General features: G+C 37.7%; 3 protein-coding genes and 2 non-coding genes across 9 annotated transcripts; 1 reads left to right on the top strand and 4 right to left on the bottom strand.

The window, feature by feature from the left end:
* Nucleotides 1-8,793: 8,793 nt before the first annotated feature.
* LOC113350985 (mitochondrial outer membrane protein porin of 34 kDa-like) lies at nucleotides 8,794-9,971 on the bottom strand. Its single transcript, XM_026595075.1, has 5 exons — nucleotides 9,894-9,971; nucleotides 9,736-9,816; nucleotides 9,440-9,581; nucleotides 9,096-9,290; nucleotides 8,794-8,831 (listed from the first exon to the last, which is right to left on the bottom strand). Exons 1-5 carry the CDS (start codon nucleotides 9,969-9,971, stop codon nucleotides 8,794-8,796), a joined length of 534 nt encoding a protein of 177 aa, XP_026450860.1.
* A 2,095-nt stretch (nucleotides 9,972-12,066) lies between these two features.
* Nucleotides 12,067-12,862, top strand: LOC113354054 (cysteine-rich and transmembrane domain-containing protein WIH1-like). The gene is made up of 3 exons (XM_026597502.1): nucleotides 12,067-12,206; nucleotides 12,442-12,625; nucleotides 12,726-12,862. Exons 1-3 carry the CDS (start codon nucleotides 12,191-12,193, stop codon nucleotides 12,790-12,792), a joined length of 267 nt encoding a protein of 88 aa, XP_026453287.1. The 5' UTR covers nucleotides 12,067-12,190; the 3' UTR covers nucleotides 12,793-12,862.
* Nucleotides 12,863-13,352: 490 nt separating this feature from the next.
* On the bottom strand, nucleotides 13,353-17,256 carry LOC113347617 (probable UDP-arabinose 4-epimerase 2). 5 transcript variants are annotated; one of them, XM_026591285.1, is made up of 8 exons: nucleotides 16,983-17,256; nucleotides 16,486-16,587; nucleotides 16,231-16,352; nucleotides 14,974-15,087; nucleotides 14,664-14,863; nucleotides 14,408-14,549; nucleotides 14,097-14,321; nucleotides 13,353-13,987 (listed from the first exon to the last, which is right to left on the bottom strand). In XM_026591285.1, the coding sequence occupies exons 2-8, from the start codon at nucleotides 16,523-16,525 to the stop codon at nucleotides 13,613-13,615; spliced, it is 1,218 nt and encodes a 405-aa protein (XP_026447070.1). In that variant the 5' UTR covers nucleotides 16,526-16,587; nucleotides 16,983-17,256; the 3' UTR covers nucleotides 13,353-13,612. The 5 variants fall into 5 exon arrangements, with proteins under 5 accessions (XP_026447070.1, XP_026447071.1, XP_026447072.1 ...); XM_026591286.1 differs by lacking the exon at nucleotides 16,983-17,256 and adding an exon at nucleotides 16,764-16,908; XM_026591287.1 differs by lacking the exon at nucleotides 16,486-16,587.
* Nucleotides 17,257-17,493: 237 nt separating this feature from the next.
* TRNAK-UUU lies at nucleotides 17,494-17,565 on the bottom strand. The gene has a single exon. It is a non-coding gene; the product is annotated as a tRNA-Lys (tRNA).
* A 2,479-nt stretch (nucleotides 17,566-20,044) lies between these two features.
* Nucleotides 20,045-20,116, bottom strand: TRNAK-UUU. The gene has a single exon. It is a non-coding gene; the product is annotated as a tRNA-Lys (tRNA).
* Between the last annotated feature and the right edge of the window lie 629 nt (nucleotides 20,117-20,745).

The following is a 20,745-nucleotide window of genomic DNA, read 5'->3' as shown; positions in this document are numbered from 1 at the left end:
CCCTCCCATTCAGACGAATACAGCCGCTTCTGCTCAAGCGAACACTACTACATCTTCACCATATACTACTTCTCTCAAGCGAACACTATCGCATGTTCATTATATTCCACTTCTACGGATAATACCGTCCAGAATCCTTGTAAGGATCTTATCCCTTTAACTTATTTGAATCCCTTTTTCTCTTCAAGAACGATTTCTTCTTCCCAGGAATTAGTTGTAGCCACTCAGGCTATCACTTTTTATACTGAGGAAGTTATTGCATCTCTACGAGATATGCCCATCTCTTTCGCTTATACTATTCCCGCACCTATGGATTTTCCTACCTCTTCTCCTTCGAGAACTGCCACTGTTTTTTCTTGGGAGAATTTATAAAGTACCCCCGTTTTATTGACCTTGTTTTTTTTGTTACCCCCATTTTTTACAAATTTTCTAAAGTGTCCCAACTGTTTAATTTTACATCCTAGTTAGTCAACACTAGTTTACTTTCTTTAAAGTATACTTCTTTACCCTTTACTTGTTAGTACGTTTATCGTCTACATCATTTTTCCAATTTTTCGAGCTCGGTTCAGGATCGTGTTATCATTTTCAGGTTCGTTTCATCGTTCCCCGAAAGGGTTCATCATTCCCAAATGTTTTGGGGTTTTGGTTGGTGGAGAATCAATCTTCTACAGTATTTTTCCGGTTAGACGAGCCCGGTTCAGGGTCGTTACACCACTTTCAGGTTCGCAGAGCTTAGTTCAGATTCGTTACACCCTCTTTCAGGATCGTCGAATCATTTATCCCCTCTACTAAGGAAATGTAGTTCAGGGGTAAATAAGACTTTTAATTTGAAAGATAACTGCCACCTAGCACTTAATTGGATGGAATTTGCCTTTTGAACAAAAAGGGGTACTAGAAAATTGTAAAAAACGGGGGTACTTTTGAAGTGTACATTTCAAAACAGAGGTACTTTATAAAATTCCCATTATTTCTTCCACGAGTATCGTATTGACTACTTCTCCTCTTCGCACAACTGCTTCATCTCGGGCAAAAATTATCACTTCTGAAGCATGTGCCTTTGATGTGGCTGGTTCAGGAACAAGACCTCTTCTTGATATTGTCCATCTCGCACGTTCGTCTTCCAATGATCCATCTCAACTTCGCTTGTGCGAGTCTCTCGTTAAGTTGTTGAGCAATTCTCCTCCAGATAGATTAGCTAGGAGTGAGATCTCCGTTCAACTGGATCCAACGGTAAATGTTGTTTTTAACTGTTTGGATTCTCGGTTCCGCTTTATTCAAGATGAGGGTTTTTCAAAATCTAGCTCTATCATTCAAGAACTTACTTACCAGCCTCTTATGTTAATAGGGATTATCTTTGCCTTAGGATAATAATTTGGCCGTGCGATAGAGCCGTAAGAATTCTTTACGTTTTCGCGTATTTACCCATTGACCCTACCTTATCATCTTTCGTATTATTGCCTCTGCAGGATATATTAATGTGTTAATACGACAAGTCTAATAACTCCCGTGAGTAAAATCCTTGTGATATTAACGTCTTTGACACAATTAAGCTCCCTAATGGAGGGTGTCGTCCTTATATTCCCCCTGATTGCCCTTTCAAGGAAGCGTACACCTGCCGGGTTAGGGTGGGCTCTCCCATCCAGTGATGCAACAATCAGTTGTTTTCGCGGCTCTTATCCCTTAGCCGATGTGGCTTATGGTTACAAGACCGCACCCTAATTGGGGTTTCTTGAGGACCGAGTGTATCATATCCAGGACTTTCCAAGAGCGGCGAGGTACGCTCCAGACGCCCCCAGAACCCTCGGCTCAACCGTGTACTGCGACTCCCTAATGAGTTTCTACACTCCATGATAGAGAACTTAGTACCTTAGTCTTTCAACTAAGGAGTCTCTACCAGATAGGCTTTTGTTTCTCCCCAAATATCCATGACTCAGGCTCCAGGGTTGGTATGGTTTTCTCCCGAGCCATGCATTACTAGGTTTTTTCCAATTATGACGCGCGATAGGGCTTATCTTTATTGCCTCTTGCACATATGAGAACTAGGATGCACGCCAAAATTGGATGCCTAGCCTCCCTAATTAGAGGTTTTAAATTTTATTGCCTCCTATTGAGGTATTATTCATGAGGTCTTATCGTTGCCTCGTTCTTCTGCTTGTATGTTTTTATGGATCCTTATTTTGAGGAAGAAGAAATTTTCCTTTTTATTCATATCTTCGCGTGTACATTGTGAATTTTCTTTTTCTTCTTTCGCACACATTAGTTTACTAGATGCTCTATGGATAATAATTTTTGAGATACATTATGTTCCATGGATGATCAAGTTTTCTCCCCATGTTCTTTCCATCCTTGTCTATTAACTCGTACGCTCCATTTCCCACAATTCTCTTTATTATATACGGTCCATCCCGTTTCTTCTCCAGTTTTCCATCTCCTCCCTTTTGATAAGATGGTATTTATCTTAATACCATCTCTCCTAGTTTAAATTCTCTTTATTTGACACGTTTGTTATATATTCTCTTGCTAGTCTTTTTTGATAATTTTCCATGTGTTGTAAAGCAATTTCCCTGTTTTCCTCCAAGTCATCTAATTTTGCCAGTATCAAGTCTGTATTTAGATTCTTTTCACAAGCTTCTTTCTTTGTTATTGGTATGATGACTTCAGTTGGTAATACAACTTCTACTCCATATGTTAAACAGAATGGTGACATTCCTGTAGCTTCTCTTCGTGTTGTTCGATACGCCCATAAAACATTGTAGACCTGTTCGCACCATCCTTTATTGTGTCCCTCCAACTTATTCTTTACTACATCCGCGAACGTTTTGTTAGTCGCCTCTGATTTTCCCATTACTCTGCGGATATAATGGGGTTGATTTTCCAATCTGGATTTTGAATGCATTCAACAACATTTCTATATTTTCGCCCTCGAATTGCTTTCCATTATTATACGCCATCTGTACAGGGATTCCGAATCTGCAAATGATATTCTCGAATATGAAGGTGAAGATATCCTTATCGCATATGTGTTGAACTGCTTTCGCCTCTGACCATTTTGTGAAGTAATCTGTTGCGACAATTAGATATCATCTTTGCCTCGATCCTGGCAAAAATGGACCCACAATGTCTAAGCCCCCACTTCGCGAAGGGACAAACACTTGTTGATGAGTTTAATTCCGCTCCAGGTTCATGTATTCTTTTCCCATGTCTTTGAAATTCTTCACATCGCCTAGATACTTCTTTCGCATCTGCATGCATATAAGGATAATAGTATCCTTGCATTTTTGTTTTATATGCCAATGATCTTCCACCGTTATGGTTTCCGGCATCTCCATAGTATATTTCCTTTAGGATTTTCATTCCTTCTTTTCGTGTCAAGCATCTGAGAGAGGGCCCGAGGAATGATCTTCGATAGAGTACACCTTCTCTTAATTCAGAGTTTGTCGCACGTCTTTTTAACTTCTGTGCTTCCAACCTGTTCCTTGGTACTTCTCCCTTCTCCAACTATGAATGAAGTTGTGATCTCCAATCCTCATCATTATCATTCTTTTATCCTTCTTCGCTTTCCACCATCATTACGTCTGCCTCTTCTTCTTTTTTGATTGACGGGAAACAAAGTGTTTTAATCTTTATATATTGAGCGGTGGGATCCACTAGCATTAGTGCGGGGAATTCCAGAGCTTCTGCGAATATATTGTATTTTCTGCGTATGTGTCTCAATTGTATGTTCTTTATTTTTGCTGATAGCTCTTCGGCGAGTAGCTTGTACTTATGTAATGATGGTTCATTCGCGCTATATATCCCCATTATTTGGCGGATCACCAACTGTGAGTCACTAGTTATTTTGATGTCATCCAATTCCAGTTCCACTGCCAACTATATTATTTCCTTCTCCGTTTACAGATCCATCAACTAGTATCTCCCACCTTTTTGAATTTCGCTCTCTTAACAGATTTTGAGGGTTTCCTTATCTTTGTATACATCCATCATTTCTTCTACACTATCGTCTTCCTCCAATGGGAACTCTACTAAGAAATCCGCAATGACTTGTGATTTTGGTAAGGATAATATATCATACTTGACTTCGAATTGCCCCACTTTTTCATTCCACCTTTCTATTCTTCCAGATCTTCTCGAATTCTTCATTACATATTCAATTGGTACTTTTGTCAGGACTCTGATTTTATGAGCCTGAAAGTACCTGTGAAGCTTTTGAGTTGCATACACCAGTGCGGGGATGAGCCTTTCAATCTTCACATAGTTTTTCTCTGCTGCATTTTATGTCTTGCTTATGTAATAAATTGGCTTTTCGATTCCTCCATGTAAGCGAAGTAGTACGGCACTTAATGCGTGCGGTGTTGAAGCTAGGTATAATAACAGTTCCTCCCATGGTTCAGCTTTCTGCAAAATAGATACGTTCATTAAGTAATCCTTTATGCTTTGTAACGCCTTTTCGCATTCAACTTTCCATTCAAATTTGGCTCCCTTCTTTAGAATGTTGAATAATTGCTTGCATTTATCTGACGAGCGCGAGATGAATCGCCCAAATGAAGCTAACATTCCATTAAACTTTTGTACATCCTTCAATGTTGCTGGTGTTGGCATGTCGCGAACTACTTGCACCTTCTCCGGATCTACCTGTATTCCTTCCTTTGATACGATATATCCCAGGAATTTCCCTGATGCTACTCCAAAGATGTATTTCGCAGGATTTATCTTCATTTTGTATTTCCGCATTTGCTTAAATATTTCTTCCAAATTGTCTACATGATCTTCATCCTTCTTGCTCTTTACTAGAATGTCATCCACGTACACTTATAAAGTCTTTTGGATCTATTTCGCGAATATCTTTTCCACCATCTTCTGATATGTAGCACCTGAATTTTTTAAACCAAATGGCATTCTGGTGTAATATTATAACCCTCTTGGTGCGAAGAAAGACGTGTGTTCCTGGTCCTCTTCTGCCAATGGGATTTGATTGTAGCCTTTATGCCCGTCCATTAGTGATAATATGATATTCCCTGATGCTTCCTCTACCATCTGTGGTATATCTGGTAATGGAAAAATGTCCTTTGGACACGCTTTGTTCAAGTCGCTGAAATCGATGCAGATTCTTATCCCATTGTTCTTTTTTGGCACCACTACCATGTTCGCTATCCACTCTGGATACTTGGATGGTCGAATTATTCCTGCTTCTAGCATCTTTTGCAACTCGGCTTCTTTTTTCGGGTGATAGGTTATTTCTATTTTCCTTATTCTCTGCTTGAATGGCCGCACGTCCTTCCTGGTATCTAACCTGTAACATGCGACATCAGAATCTATACCTGGAATTTCGTCCATGTCCCATGCGAAGACTTCGTTATATTTTCTTAGAAGATTAATTTTTTTTTTTCTTTCTCTTCTGCCCCCATTCCGATTCCTATCCTTATCATCTTAGGCTCCTCTTCAGTTCTTATGTTTACTTATTTAGTTGGTTTAGCTGCGATAAAGTTCGCCTTTGGTTCACCCAGTGGGGATGGCCCTTTGATCTCCTTTGATGGTGTGTCTTCTTCATCTGGGATTTCGCTTGGTATCCCTTTCCGTTCTTTCGCTCGAACCATGTATACCCTGATTTCTTCTTCTTTCTTTGACTGCTTTGACTTTCTCCATCTATCTTTTTGCTTTTTTGCTCTTTCTTCATAGTTCTTAACATCTAATTGGTTACAGGATTTCGCTCTTTCTGCGTCGCCTCCGATTTCGCCTATTCCACTTGGCATTGGGAAACATATGCATTGATGTAAGGTTGATGCCACGCCTTTTATACCATGCACCCATGGTCTTCCCAAGAGCATGTTGTACGGTGACCCCACATCCACTATGCACAATGTTACCTGCATTTCTATTTCTCCTAGAGGCATATTTATAATTACCTCCTTTTGGTTTTGTTATTGCTTTGTTGAAACCATGGATGGTGTATGTATACGGCATTAAGTCTGTGTCGTTATATCCCATGTCCTTGAATGTGTGGTAAAACAAGATGTCGACTGAGTTCCCGGTATCTATCAAAGTTTTTTCGATCGCCCATTCATCTGAGTCTTTTGCATCCTTACCTTTCTCCACCTTTCGCGCAGGTATAGTTACTACCAATGGATATGTTCCCCCCCAGCTTCTTTGTGGTATATCGTCCGCTTCGAATATGATCTTCTGTTTTTGCCAGTCGTGCAGGGGCGACATCTTCTCGACAGTTAAGATCTTCCTTCCTTCATAATCACGTTTGTGGATTTTCCCTGTAATTCCTGTATGAAAATCTATGGCATCCACATCTTCTTTTTTTATCATATTACACTGTAGACGCCTGCTTCCTTTTTTCGCTCCAATGGTCTTTATCATTCTTGTGGATTTGCTCGTTTCCTGTTGCATACACATGTTTTGCTTTCTTTTTCCCATCGATTCGTTCCTCTTTTATCTACAAACAGCTTCAATTAATTTGTTCCTGAAATATGAATAATTTCTCCAAATACCTCTAAGAAAATCTTCTTTCAAATCCGCAAAGTTTGTTTTCCGAAAGAAGACTTATAATCTTTAGAATTACCCAATAGATTCGAAACCATCGAAATTAACCAGTAAATTTGTTTTTTAAATCGAGATGGATGAGAGATTTTAGAAATCATCTGAAAACTTTCACAAGCTTTTCCTAAATGTAAAGTGACTTAGAAATTTTTTGAAATCATTTAAAAGTTTTCACAAGCAGGTGTAATCCCTTCTCTGAACTATATTCTAGCGCCAAAATGTAGTTGCAAGAGATCCCACAACTACACCCGTTTGATAATCTATATAACAAGCTACGAAATCATGATGAAGAACACTTAGAAGAATTTTATTAAGTTTAGAAATGAATACAAAGAAGTAAGATAAAACCTTAACTTGGGAAGCAAATAATTTTCTCTCTCCTAAAGTTTTATCTCAACTCTCCCAAAGATCTCGCCTCAACACAGTGATGGTTGGTCCTATATATAGTAGTTTACATAGTGGAGGACAGCTAATAAAGCCCATATTTTCGGATCTGACGTGTGATGCTCTCGCACGCTTATGTTGGGTCTTCTCGCACGTGCTCTTAAACATCGCACAGCTTACACACTTTACTCGTGACTTTGTGACGTCATCAACTCCGTCATCTAGAATATGCTATGTGTGAGTGAGTTTGCTCCGTTATAATACCACCCACTAGTGGAAAACAGAAGTTCCGCGACCGTCAGGACTAGTCATATATACGAGTTATACGAATAGTTTTAACCGTCTCTGTTGTGGTCTCTGATAAAGCGTCTCTGTTTGGTACGACCCAAAGCCATGGGTCTCAGAATAACGACCGATTATAAGGGTACCGAGGTACAGACCCTTAACCGTGGGTCTCAGATTTAAATTATAATATAAAAGAAAAATATAGATTCAGATTTGCTGAAATGCCTGAATGGCTAAATCTGAAATAATCTGACTGCATCAAAGTCAAGTCAAGTCAAATTGAACTCAAGTCAAAGTCAAGTCAAATCAAATGGAAGTCAAAGTCAAGTCAAATCAAATGGAAGTCAAGTCAAATGAAACCCAAACTGAATTTCAAATTTAAACTCAAATTTGAGAATTCCACATTCATTCATTTTATCCATTGGGTTTAAAATTACACAAAAAAGGATTGAAATCCTGAGTTCAGAGCAATACATATGTTCGAGATAGCTAGTAAGTTCTAAGATTAAACAACATGATTAACTAATAGACAATTGATTAAACAACAAAATGTTAAAATTCCCAACTCCCCAACTGAGAAGATACTTCATAATGGTGTATCTGTAGCAAAAGTAAGTTCTCATTCTCAAAAATAGAAGAAATAAAGGGACATAAATATGCATATCCAAAGAAATTAGATAGGATGAGTATGACTTACCAGTAAGTAAGTGATGGGTATGACCACTTCCTTCAAATTAGACTTAAAACCATGCCTACAGCAGATGATATATTGATTAGTCAAGAAATTGGATGGTACAAGCACAAGGTAAACACCAAGGGAAGAGACAACAAGAAAAAAACACCAAAAATTATACTTAAGCATCTAACTGATATGTTATGGATATTAATCATACAAACAAAACCATTGTTTATGCCTCTACTTTATAGTCTTTATCAACTAAAGAAATAAATGAAAGAAAATGTAATGGTACTAACAATTAGAGAACTTATCAATCCAAAAGAACCAAATCATGCATTTGTACACAAAAAGTTAATTAGGGACACCCAGTTTGAGTTGTTCTACAAGATCAGGGACTAGAAAATTAAAAGATAAGTTAGGTATAAATTTAGTTCATGTTACCACTATTGCCAAAAACAACAGTTCCGAAGACAAATTTAAAACATCATGTTTTAACAATAGTACGACCATACCTTAATCAAATGTTCAAGTAAGCATCCACTACACAATAATTATTGTACATGTAAGTGCATTAGGATAAAAGAATAGATGCCCAATGCCTAAAAATGACGGACACTTGATGATACTAACTTTGGGGGGTGGGGGGCTTAATGTTTAAACAAAAAGGACATATATAAGACTATTAAGAAGCAAATAAATTGAAAGAATAACAAGGGAACATTCATGTTACTGCAAGAGTGAAATTATGCACTTCTTAATTCTAAAATATATAATCCAACAGTCTAAATTGAATTCCATCATTTGAACATAAAGTTTGAGAATAAAGTTTGAGCCTAGTTAGCTTTAGGGAAAATATGAATACCTAGTAAGGAAAACGAGAGCCAGTACGACTGGCAAAGATTTTAATAGACGGTTGACCCAACTGCACCTATAATCATACCTGAAGAATTCATTTTAGAAATCAGATATTAAGCATCACATTCTCAGTTCCTAAACGTGACAGTAAAACACAAGTGTAAAATGTAAAACAATTATACAAGAAACCAATATTATTATCTGAGCTTCTCTATAACAAAGACTAAATTGGTTGATAAAAACTTAGTATAAGATTATCGGCTACTCTAATTAACCGTCAGTTGGTTAATTAAGACGGTGAAGATGGACCTTGGCCTCCACTCGTGCTGGATAAGAGCGCTTGACTTACCATGGTTGTGGATCCTAGCCTTGACAGAAGTCAATTGGTCCAAAGCTTTTTGGGTACCGATGGTCAAGGTGTTCTCATTTGTACTGAAACTATGGGCAAGCTTGGCACCAGCATCTGTATAGGTCAAGGGACTCTCAATGTGGCAGTAAGAAGCATTGAAAAAAACACACACATCGACAAAAGAAAACAAGGAGCCTGGCAATCAAAAAAAGAAAAACACTCACTAAAAACAAAGAGTCGGTCATCCATATGGAAGAGCTCAAAAGAAAATACTCACAAAGTGACAGCAGCAATCAGGTCAGCATTTGCGAACCTCACTCCAGCATTGCATTTGGTGAGGTTACCGGATGCAGTGTCGTAAGAAAGATCAGTACCAAGAACAAGAAGGGGTGTTCCTACAACTCCAGAGAAATTGACCATGGGGTTTTCTGTCAAGCCAATGCTAGTACTGATGCTGTTGTACTCATGTTGATACTGAAGCTCGAGCTGTTTCCAGTCAAAACACTCAGAGATGTGATTAATCACTAACATAACCCTCATGTTACGAACATCAGAAACACAATACAACAAAACACCATACACACCTATTCCCTTAGATGGAGATCTTCAATGCTTCCTGAAACAGAAAGATACCATGTACCCTCCGACTACCTCTGTGAATCTCCACCCTATGTAAACCGTACACTACCTTGCTTTCTGTTACACTCATCTTCTCATCGAGCTGTGTGGTCCACCATGAGAGCTTCAGCCAAACCACCTCTACGCAGAATAGCCACTTCCTAAAGCCTGTAATTATACCTCGCTGACATAAGGAGCTTCCTTAATAAATGTACGATAAACCGAAGGGACACTGCAATCAACATTTAGTGGTACCATTTGCATATACCTCGAACTAAAATTCACATTAATCCTTCGAAACAACCCCAAATAATAAAAAAATATACACACTCCTAACGTATCAATCTTACCTAAGCACCTGGATGTTCAATTTCTAGCATCTTCATAAGCAAATGTTCATCAACACTAAATTTTGATTGCAAGTTTATTACATGGCCAATGACAAACTACCACATGAGGAACCTCATCTCTAAAACTTAAGAATTTTTAAAATGCATCATGCTTAATGTGCAGATGCACTTTTTAGTTTTTAGTGATTCACCCATGTATAACTTCTCCATTTGATGGCTTAAACTGCAAGTTGGGAAATTTCTTGAAGGATTAACGAAAATCCAGAAAAATCTGAACAAACAAACAAATAACTTTCATGGCATATTGAACATTTCCTTTTAAGGTGGGTAATGAGTATGATTCTATACCTTACCTAAAAATTAGGAAAACCCATTCCTCAAAAAATAAACCCACTTACATACAAACAACAGCAACATCAAACACAAACAAATCTTAGAATCCTGAAATCAAGAGATTACTGTTAACTAAAGAAACACTATGAGAATCATGAAATCAATAGCAAACTATGATGGGGTTAAATCCAAGAGTCATGAATCAAGCTAACAATTATTAACATGAGGAATCGATAATCATGTACTTACGTAATATAATATAGTTATGAATCAATCTAACTCAAGGATTGAAATCTTAGAATTTAAATCTTCTCAGATTGAAGAACGGGAAGTAAAAACTGAAAACCTTAAAAAAAATATATGAAAAGCTAGTTCTGAATAGATCGAAGAAATCAAAGCTAGTTCTGAATAGATCGAAGAAATCAAAGAACACTTCAATCCAAACTATTACCAGGAAAATCAATTGAAAATTCACCCTAATCCTAACAATAAAAATTAAATTTTTGTAATTGAAAATGATGTATAAAATTGACTCATAGATGATTACCCCAATGAATCGTAAGAAGGATTTTATCACTGAAATCGATTATTTATTTCAGGGTATTGACTTCTATTTCACCTTCCGAATCTGGATCCAGTGTAGAAGAAGAAGATGATGGAGGTCGATCCAGAGAAAATTAACGTTCACACTTGTGGAGATAAAAAAAAGAAGAGCTGGAGATGGAGAGGAGTTCTGCTGTGAGATGTATGAGAGAATAAAGATAATGGAAGAGCTGGAGATGGAGAGGAGTTCTGCTGTGAGATGTATGAGAGAATAAAGATAATGGAAGCTAAAGAGATTGAGATGAGTACAGACAGATGCATCGATAATAACGAAGTCTTTATTTCCAGATCGAGCCGTCCGTTCATATAGATCAATGGCTCATATCTCAAACGTTTCTAAGCCGTTCATCTAACAACAGATACATCACCAATCATGGGTAGCGGAATGGGTCCCTGAATGAGGATAAAATAGTAAATATCCAGGGACGGTTTTTAAGGGATACCAAAAAAAAATTTAAATGAGAGACCGCTCTTTGTAGTCAGCGGCCCGGCTACCGTCATTGAGGGTCTCTGATGTGGGTGGTAAAACACCCATTTTCCACTAGTGACCACTTCACATGATAACTACGTGTGCGGTATTTTACCCCTACAACTGTGCTGCAGTGGTCTCCCTTCACAACCTACACATATTCACTACTACCATATGCCCTAGTGGGGACAGCTCTGTCTGCGGCTTCCTGGAAACTGGCTACTTTATAAGGTCATCTTGTCGGTTTATTTAAATATATACTACTTTAAGTAGGTCGTTCTTTACTATTTATTTCTTGATTGATAAACTTCGTTTGTAGTTATTTGATGCTTTCAGTGAAGAATTGAAGCATTTAAAAATTAATAATAAAGAAAATACTAGTGTACTGTTACTTACTCCCTCCTATCTCCTACCCAGTTCGTGATCAGGTGTCATCAAAATATAACCCTCTGAACGCTTTGGACCGCAAGCCACGTTGATTTTGTATTAGTTAATGGAGGATTCAACTAATTCCGTTGTCTTGTTAGTCTCATCATCTAACTTGGCCATCTTCCAATTATTTGACATCTCACCATATGAACAAGTGGAGACGGGTTCTGCTTTTCTTCAAACCTCCTCACTTTTGCTACACAATATATGCACCCTTCACCTCAATTTGCTTCATCATCAACTAATATTCCTCAATCTACTATCTTGTTCTTCTGTTACTACTTTTTAAGATTATGGCTCAACCTCAAGGTTAGTTATGATTTCTTTCCACCTCTTCAATTTTACCATGATCGTAGTTTTTGATTTTAAGTTCTATGTATGATTAGTGCTAGTCTTCATGTATATTTGGTTTAGAGTTTATCGTTTCAAGTACGGTGCTTCTTAGACTTATTCTTTGATTGGCCCCATTTGGTATGTATCTAGCTAGTAGACCCTAGGTCCTGATTTTGATTTTTTTTTTCTTGTTCTTATTTTCATGTATTAGCTGCATATCCTCCTCAGTGGTGCCCACCAGTAAGAGACTGGTCACCACCCCGTGCGTATGTCGCACCACCTCCTCCCGGAAATCCAGGTTCTGAGTATGCTCAAGCTTCCAGAGCTACCGCTGACAGAGGTTTTACAAGGGAAAAAAGAAGACGAAAAGAAAAAGATGGATTCTGGGCAGGATGGTAAGTCGCAGTTTTTCCTAATATTTATATCTCTTCATCGAGTACTAATCGCTTAATCAGGAGTATAATCTACTAATCTCTATGGTTGAAAATATTGCAGTTGTGCTGCTATTTGCTGTTGTTCTGTGTTGGATGCTTGCGACGTTTGTTGTTGTCATATGGGGTAGTTTTCCTTAGAAGTTAAATATGTAACTTCTCTTCTCCGTGTATATGGTTTGCGATTAATGAATGAAAGAGGCAGTGGTTTTTCTTCCTCTGGTGTTCCTCTAATGAGACCAAAGTAATCGGTTCTTGTCAATTTCAACTTCACTTGTAGGTAATATATATATATCTGTCATGTAATTAAGTAGGTGACAAGTACGAAGCAGGTTTTCGTCTTCAGCATACCACATTATCTCCACCTCTTGGAGTTCCTTACATGTTGCTGCAAAAATTGTGTCTCTTTTGTAAACCAAGATATTTTAGTAACCCCTGGTATTCAAGAGCGAAGGATCATATTTGGCTCACCAAATAGCTCAGAAGCTGACTGTAGACAAAGTACATATATAGGAGCAAGTAAAAGGTTCCAAGGTCGTTTGTTCCCCAAAGTACCGGATATATAGAAGTTTTTAAGGTGCCCAAAAATCAAAAAACCAATGCATTTTATGCGTCAAAGTACCAAAAAGAAATGCAAGTTAAATGAAATGAAGCCTTCAAGTATCTTTTCAAGAAGATTGCACACCAAATCTTGGAGTTTGCAGAAAAATAAAGTGTTTAAATCTTTTATTATGTGTTTCGATGTTCAATTGACAAACAAATAGCTAGATTACACCTCTCAATCTCTCTTTCTGTTACTCCCTACAACAAGTACCTAATGTTTTCTGTAGCCTAATGTAGTGCAAAAGTTGTAGGTGCTCAAAATTGAATCAAGTACCCACCAATGTTCATTTAAACGCCTTCACCGGAGAAGAAACAGTTTGTGCATGCAGTATATTATCAGGTACACATTTACAAAGAAGATCCGTACCCATTTTTATGAGATTTCTGCCATCTCCATGCTGTCTGCAAACTTTCTTGAAGATCAGTATGTTGAGCACTCCAGTTCAACTCACGCAGAATCTTGGATGGGTCACTGTAAACTTCAGCATAATCTCCAGGACGGCGATCAAGGAATTCAACTTGGATGTTTACACCAGTTGCTTTCTTACATGCCTCCACAAACTCCTTAACTGACCTACCTCTTCCTGTTCCAACATTGTAAATTCCAACTTTACTCGGCTTCGCTTTTGCAAGGGCTTTAACATGAGCGTCAACGAGATCCGTCACATCAATGTAATCTCTGACGCAAGTGCCATCAGGCGTCTTGTAGTCTGTTCCTTTAACCTACAGCAGCAAGAGAAACATTACATTTTATTTCCTTTCAGATTTGTGTATGTTTTCTTGGAAAATATCCGTCGAAGGTACATTGGATCAATTGATTAAGCTAGCATACCTTTAGACCAGGTATAATCCCCCGAGCAGCGTCGAAACAAGCACCAGATATCCTTCCTTGTTCCCGCAGTTCAGGTCTAGGAGCTTCCCCTAATCTTCCTTCTGGGTCGGATCCAATCACATTAAAGTACCTTAAAATCATTACTGCCATATCTGAATTCTTCGAGAAATCTAAGATGATATCTTCTGCCATCTTCTTGGCTTTTCCGTAAGGGTTAATTGGGACCTGAATTTAGCACTTATGGATCAGTTGCTTGCCTTACGAGAATTCACAGCACAAACGAATGGCAATTTAATTCTGCACTTTCTTACCTGAGGAGTTATTTCTGTTATTGGCATCTTATCAGGTTCTCCATATGTTGCACATGTACTAGAATAGATCAACGTCTTTACGTTATGGGCCGCCATTGCCTCCAGTAGTAACAGGGTGTTTGATGTAATGTTATGGTAGTACCTGCAACAATGCGAAAGAGTCCATTATGTGCAAAGGATACTTTTCGTTCCCTTTTTCGGTCATTAGGCTGGAAATTGAAAAGGAAGTGGAAGGATTTTATTTTGAGCCAAATACCTCAGAGGTTCGAGTGTGCTTTCACCTACGTAAGCAACAGCAGCAAAATGCATGACAGCATCAAATGCATTGTCAGAAAATATTTTGTTCACAGCTTTTGCATCTCCCAAATCAGAGTAAATGAACTGGAGTCGTCCAGGTTCTGGAAATTGCTTCTGGAGCACTTTAACAGCGCCAAGGTTTCCTCTTGATAAGTTGTCCTGTTGACATGCATAACATCATAATGTATTTAACACCATGATTTTATGTTGAAATTGGCCATTTGAATGTTTAAAGAGGCAAAAGATTTTCACTTGAATTCATGACATACCAGTATTGTGACACGGTAAGAGTCTGTCAGAAGCCGAAGCGTAGCATGTGAACCAATGTAACCAGCACCTCCTGTTACTAAGATGTGCGTTACCCCCGACTCATGACGAGAGAACTGGAAATTGAATAGCGGCCAAACGTTAATTGAAAGAAGAAGGATAAAACAATATCAAATGAAAAAATGAACTAAATTATCAACTAGCAAATCAATCTTAGGCAAAAAAACCGGAAGAAGATGTACTTAATGTAAACATTATAAGCAAGTGTTTATCATTATGTTTCAGGTACAAACTTAAAATGTATATAATCTCACAAATAGCAATAATCTCCTAATTATATTGGTGTAAATCAAGCCAACTATGCATCACCGCATGGAGTTCCGATATATTAATCCAAGCTAGTCAAATATTCGCATAATTTAAATATGGGCTTCCCAAACACTTCTTCAATAATAGTATTAAATTTAAGTTGGTGAACAAATATGGCACACCTTGGATATATGAGGATTTAGCAAAATCTCTTAGATTAAGAAATTATCTTGATTTCTTAAATATGCATCTACTTTTCTGTTTTAATCTTTGTCTCGTTCCTAATACAATTATCAATGCACAATAAATAAGGGCATATATAAAAAAAAACTCATTTTGGAATTGTTATTCCGCCTATCTAGCGGGACTACAAAAATTGAAAACTCCGCCTATATCTTGAGGACGGAGGGAGTAGTATTACTGAAATTTTCTAATGATGCGACTAAACATTCAGAATGAGGAATAATGGTGTTGTAGTGCAAATATCTTAATGCAAAATGTAACAATAGTTGCATGTTCAATAATTTAGGACAGTGTAGCTAAGGAATATATTAGGGTCAACATGGATGACAAGATAAGATAATTTGAAAATTGGGTGCAACTTTCTCAACACTACATGATATAACCATAAGTTGAGATGTATTATACCAAGGCTGCTACAAGGAGGGGTTTACTAATTTTACATCGCTTTTAACTTCAACTGGTGATCTCTCGTGAAATTCGATAACTCCCTGTAATAGCCATGCATTATACGCATAGCAAACTCGTCTTATTTGATGATTTCAAGGTTGTTTTTTTCTTCTCGTCTTTTTTGACAATTTAGACTCTACTTTGGAATCTGGATGAGATATTTTGTTATGATGTAATATTCTTATCTCCTGAACCACAAAAATCTAAATAATCCCAAAACTATCGGATCGATACTTTATCAGTAAAAAACAAAGACTTACGATGCTTGAATTGTAGCTGGATGATTGTCTCAAGACAATAACACATACAACCGTGAGAATAACGGCAAATAGAACTTTCCCAGCTAAACTACTCCTTTGTCTTGACTCCGCAAAATCCATCCCTACATCAACAAAACAAGGAACGCGTCAATCTCATTGAATTCAATTCTTTGGGCGATGGGACGAAATTTAGAATATATCGAAACAACTAATTAAAAAATGCAAATGCCTCCTCTACAGTAGAATGTAATTTACCTGATCTTGGAAGAGGTCTGTTTCTGGTAATACCTAGCATTATTCTACTAAATCAAAGAGCACACTAATCCGATTCAACAACTCACATTCACTAGGCATAACCTATGCACACAAAATAAAAAACAAGAATAAAAAAAAACAGCATAAGAGAACAACAACAATTATAAGACAAAACAGTACAGTACCATCATTAAACTAATTAATACTCCGTAAAAACAAGAACAAAGATCTAATATTCTTCTTGTAACCTCAAATTCAATTCATGTAACGTATTCTACCTGTTGTAATATAATTCAATGTAACGTTTATAACCTGATCACACGTGATTTTTTACACACAGATGGGATGTTTTTGATGATGATGATGATGATCAAATAAGTTTATATATAACAAACATGAGACCAAGCTGAATGAATGAATGAGTCTTGAGAAATTGTGATTAAGACTTAAAGTGATGATGAATCAAGATAGAGTAGAACAGAAAAAGAAAGAATTACCTTACTTGTGATGGATGAAGTTGACCCGTTGATATTAAAGAAAAAAAAAAGATTGAGATTTGGAAGAAGAGTGAATTTGGACCAAGTTTAGTCCTAAACTTATGCAAAGAGAGAGAGATAGGTGTTGTGATCCAAATTAAACACTTGTTGTTGTTGTTGTTATGATGAAAAATCTTATGCATATCTATTCATGTTGTTAATGTGGGATGAACCCTGAATATTAGGGACGACACCTTTTTTTGCTTTTGTAATCCTTCAACAGTTATCGTTTTTATGGGCTGTGTAACTCTCTCATAATAATAATAATCCTCCTCCTGTTAAATATTCTCGTTTTGATTGAATAATTACATCTTTGAATTGAATATTCCTCCTAATCAAAGGATGACTTTTAGCTGAGGCGGGACCCACACGAGCCAGAGTGTCAAAAACAACTGGGGCCACAAACTGCCAGCTAAGAAAATTGTGACAATTCGGATAACGGGAACCGGAAGTAAAAAGGAAGAAAAAAAAACGCCGACTAAGGGGATCGAACACTTGACAACGGGATTAAAAGTCACGCGCTTTACCACTGACCTAAGTCGGCAGTTTTTGTCATCTTTTACTTGTTGAGTTTTGAAAATCGAAAGTCTCTGGAGAAAACTACCACCCCACTGGGCAGCTGCTAAAGTTGTCATTACCACTGGTTCAGCTCCAGATTAACATCTTGTTTGTTTGCAGCTGACTCGGCGTTTGGATCTGAGTCAACCTCTGACTCGGGCCGAGTCAGCAGTCAGACCGTTTGTTTTGCATTTTGAGTCAGATCTGACTCGACTTATGACTCAGACATAACCCCTGACTCGGACCAATTTGAGTCAGGTAACAAAATACCCCTGACTCACGGAACCAAATCACTGACTCACGTTTTTTTAGTCAGATATGACTCAAAACAAGCGTATTGAGTCATATTCAGATGAGTCAGGTGATTTCACTCAGATCCAGATGACTCAGATCCAGACGACTCAGATGAGTCTGGAGTAAACAAACATAGTGTAAAACAACAAAATTGATTAGAAATCTCCGTTGGTTAATCTGTCATTTTTATTGCTTAAAAAAGGTTCACCTCAACACAAGCTAATTAACAATGTAGTTGCAGGTTATCCTACAACCACACCGTTAGTAAAATCTAGAGAACAATCTAAGTAATCATCATAAGAATCATAAGAACATTCATTAAGATCTTCAAATTGGATACAAAGTAATGAGAAAACTCTAACTTGCTCTCCAAATAATCTTTCTCTCTCCTAAATTTCTTGTCTAACCTCTCAAAAAGATCTCTCTCAATACAAGGTCGCTCGGTCCCTTATATCGGGGTTTACATAGTGGATGACAGCTAATAAAGCCCTTGTTTTCGGATCTGGCGTGCATCGTTGACGCACGCTTAGATTGACTCTTCTCGCACGTATTCTTAACATCGCACAGCTCGTCACACTTTACTCGTGATTAAGCTGACGTCATCTGATACGTCGTTCCGGATATGCTATATGCGGTGGCCTTCGCTCAGTCTTGATGATCGTTACTTCTCATATTTGATTAGTGTGTGGTATTTTGCATCCACAAACAATACATGAAAACAACAAAAGCAATGAACAAAAATGACTAATTACAGAATCTTAAGTAGGCATCTCAATATGACTTGAACTCTCAGGTCCGCCAATACGCACACTTCGTTCCCAAGCATTAAGTCTAGAGACCAATTTACATACTACCTCATGTATCCTAAGCATATCCATAAGAAGATTAAATTGGCGATGATTGTCAGATTTCCTTTGTGTATCCTGAAGTAGACTCGGAAAACTTCATATCAAAGCAACTCGACTAGCTCAGTAACCTAAGAAAACAAGTGTTAGACATACCTGATTCATATCAACGCAACCCAAATGAGGGCAGAGATGAACCACCTGGAACCCACTTTTAGAAGCTACCCTGTGCAGTGATTAGGATTTCATCCTTCCGTACTTGAGACAAAAGAAAAGCTTAAAATCTTGAATCAAAATGACAAAAAAACTACAAACTCCCAAACCTCATCCACATATCAGCCATTTTCTTTCCAAGCTTGAAAGGAAATCTGAGGCTACGACAAATTATGCATATCAAACTGTAACACATGGATTCAAATTCCAAATATGAATGCTACATGGTGATTGTATTGTTGTACAAATACATCTACAGTAGAATTTGGGACTGAAAATGAAAATGGAAAGAGTTTCTATAAAGCATCATCTAGTGACCCTCCATTTCTGAAGCTAGAGGATTCGAAAACAAGCAAGGAAATTAACCTTCTGCAACTTCAGATGGTATTCACCAATTTTTGACTCCAGAACATGCTGAACACCAGAAGCACCTGAGCTGAAATTGAATCCAGGACTTGCAACTCTAGTCGTGAGTTCATGGGATAAAAGACACGCGCTGTACCACTGAGCTAAGTCGCCTTTTTTATTCACTGAAACAGTTCAAGGGTTCATATTTGAATCAGAATGATGACATGTTTTCAATTTAGTTTGTGAATTAAGAAAAAAGAAAAGATTTGCAGATATTATACAGCTGAAAAAATGAAGGTTGCCAATGTCAACCAAAAACGACTTTACCAGCAGGTGACTTCAGAAATTCATATAATTGAACAATGATAAAGCTTGGCGAGCATGGTTGGAAGCATTACAGCGTAGAATATGTAAACATGATTCTCTTTTGCAAGCAGTGAATACTATTTGTTAGACAAAGATGATTGCTAGAATTCACTCATCTCTTCGGGTCTACCAATCCTTGGGAGATTTTTCTACTTATTTATCTCTCCATCAAGATCATTTTGCTGGCCAAGTGGAGGCCAATGGGAAATCAGGTCAGCATCTTTAATGTTGCAACAACAACATTGCAGAGATAGATACACAGTTTGATAGACAGCCCTTGAGTCTGCATTAGAGAGATGTCACAATATCAAGTTCATGACAAAAAAAAAAAAAAAGGAATTGATATTTAGGATACCTTTTTCTTGCATTCAGCAGCTCCGCAAAAAGGCTGTATCTTGCCGCCGACTAAGGGGATCGAACCCTTGACCACGGGATTAAAAGTCACGCGCTCTACCACTGAGCTAAGTCGGCTCATTGCTGAATGGATAGATGCAATCTACAACCTGTAGCCATATGGAGAGGCAAGCAATCAGAGATACTAGTGATTTGTAAGGCAACTAGGGAAGCAGATACTGAATTACTCCAGAACTGATAAGAAAACAAGAAGAGCAGAGCTATGACATAGAGTCCTGAATGACTCCAGAACTATGTGACACAGGCACATCCGCCTTTTTGTACCTTCTTCGTCTTCAAAACATTTCCCAGATGCACTTTTTCCACTGTCGAATTTCCTGCAATGAAACAAGAACCATTGTTTAGGAAACCCAATTACACTCGCCAAACAGATATACTTGAGAAATGAGAATAATAAACCACCTATGTTTCGCGAGGTACAAGGCATTTATTTTCGCATGGAGTACAGGCTTGAATTTAAGGATGAGAATAGAAATCTTTCGGCATGAGAGATTTTGGAACCATGATAAACACTGGAATTTACGTACTAGCTAATGTATCCTAAGCATATCCATAAGAACAGTAAATTCACAATGATTGTCAGAATTGCTTTCCGAATCCTGAAGTATAGTCAGAAAACTGTATACCAGAGCAACTTGATTAGTTCAGTAACCTACTAGCACCCTTGTCAAAGTTGTGATACAAGG

This window comes from Papaver somniferum, chromosome 2 (assembly GCF_003573695.1).
Source record: "Papaver somniferum cultivar HN1 chromosome 2, ASM357369v1, whole genome shotgun sequence".
NCBI lineage: Eukaryota > Viridiplantae > Streptophyta > Magnoliopsida > Ranunculales > Papaveraceae > Papaver > Papaver somniferum.
The sequence above is the reverse complement of the archived record's forward strand: the minus strand, read 5'-3'. Positions and strand labels throughout refer to the sequence as shown.

Bases quoted from the DNA above. Each gene is read 5' to 3' on its own strand.
- LOC113350985 (XM_026595075.1), bottom strand. From the start codon at position 9,971: ATGGTACCACTAAATGTTGATTGCAGTGTCCCTTCGGTTTATCGTACA. The intron at 9,291-9,439 runs GTAACCTCACCA...TTTGATTGCCAG, and splicing joins TTCTTACGACACTGCATCCG to GCTCCTTGTTTTCTTTTGTC. The intron at 8,832-9,095 runs GTAAGTCAAGCG...TGAATTCTTCAG, and splicing joins GGCTAGGATCCACAACCATG to GTATGATTATAGGTGCAGTT.
- LOC113354054 (XM_026597502.1), top strand. The intron at 12,626-12,725 runs GTAAGTCGCAGT...AAAATATTGCAG, and splicing joins GATGGATTCTGGGCAGGATG to TTGTGCTGCTATTTGCTGTT.
- LOC113347617 (XM_026591285.1), bottom strand. From the start codon at position 16,525: ATGCTAGGTATTACCAGAAACAGACCTCTTCCAAGATCAG. The intron at 16,353-16,485 runs GTAAATTACATT...TTGTTGATGTAG, and splicing joins CAGACCTCTTCCAAGATCAG to GGATGGATTTTGCGGAGTCA. The intron at 14,550-14,663 runs GTATTTGGCTCA...GCATTGTTGCAG, and splicing joins AGCACACTCGAACCTCTGAG to GTACTACCATAACATTACAT.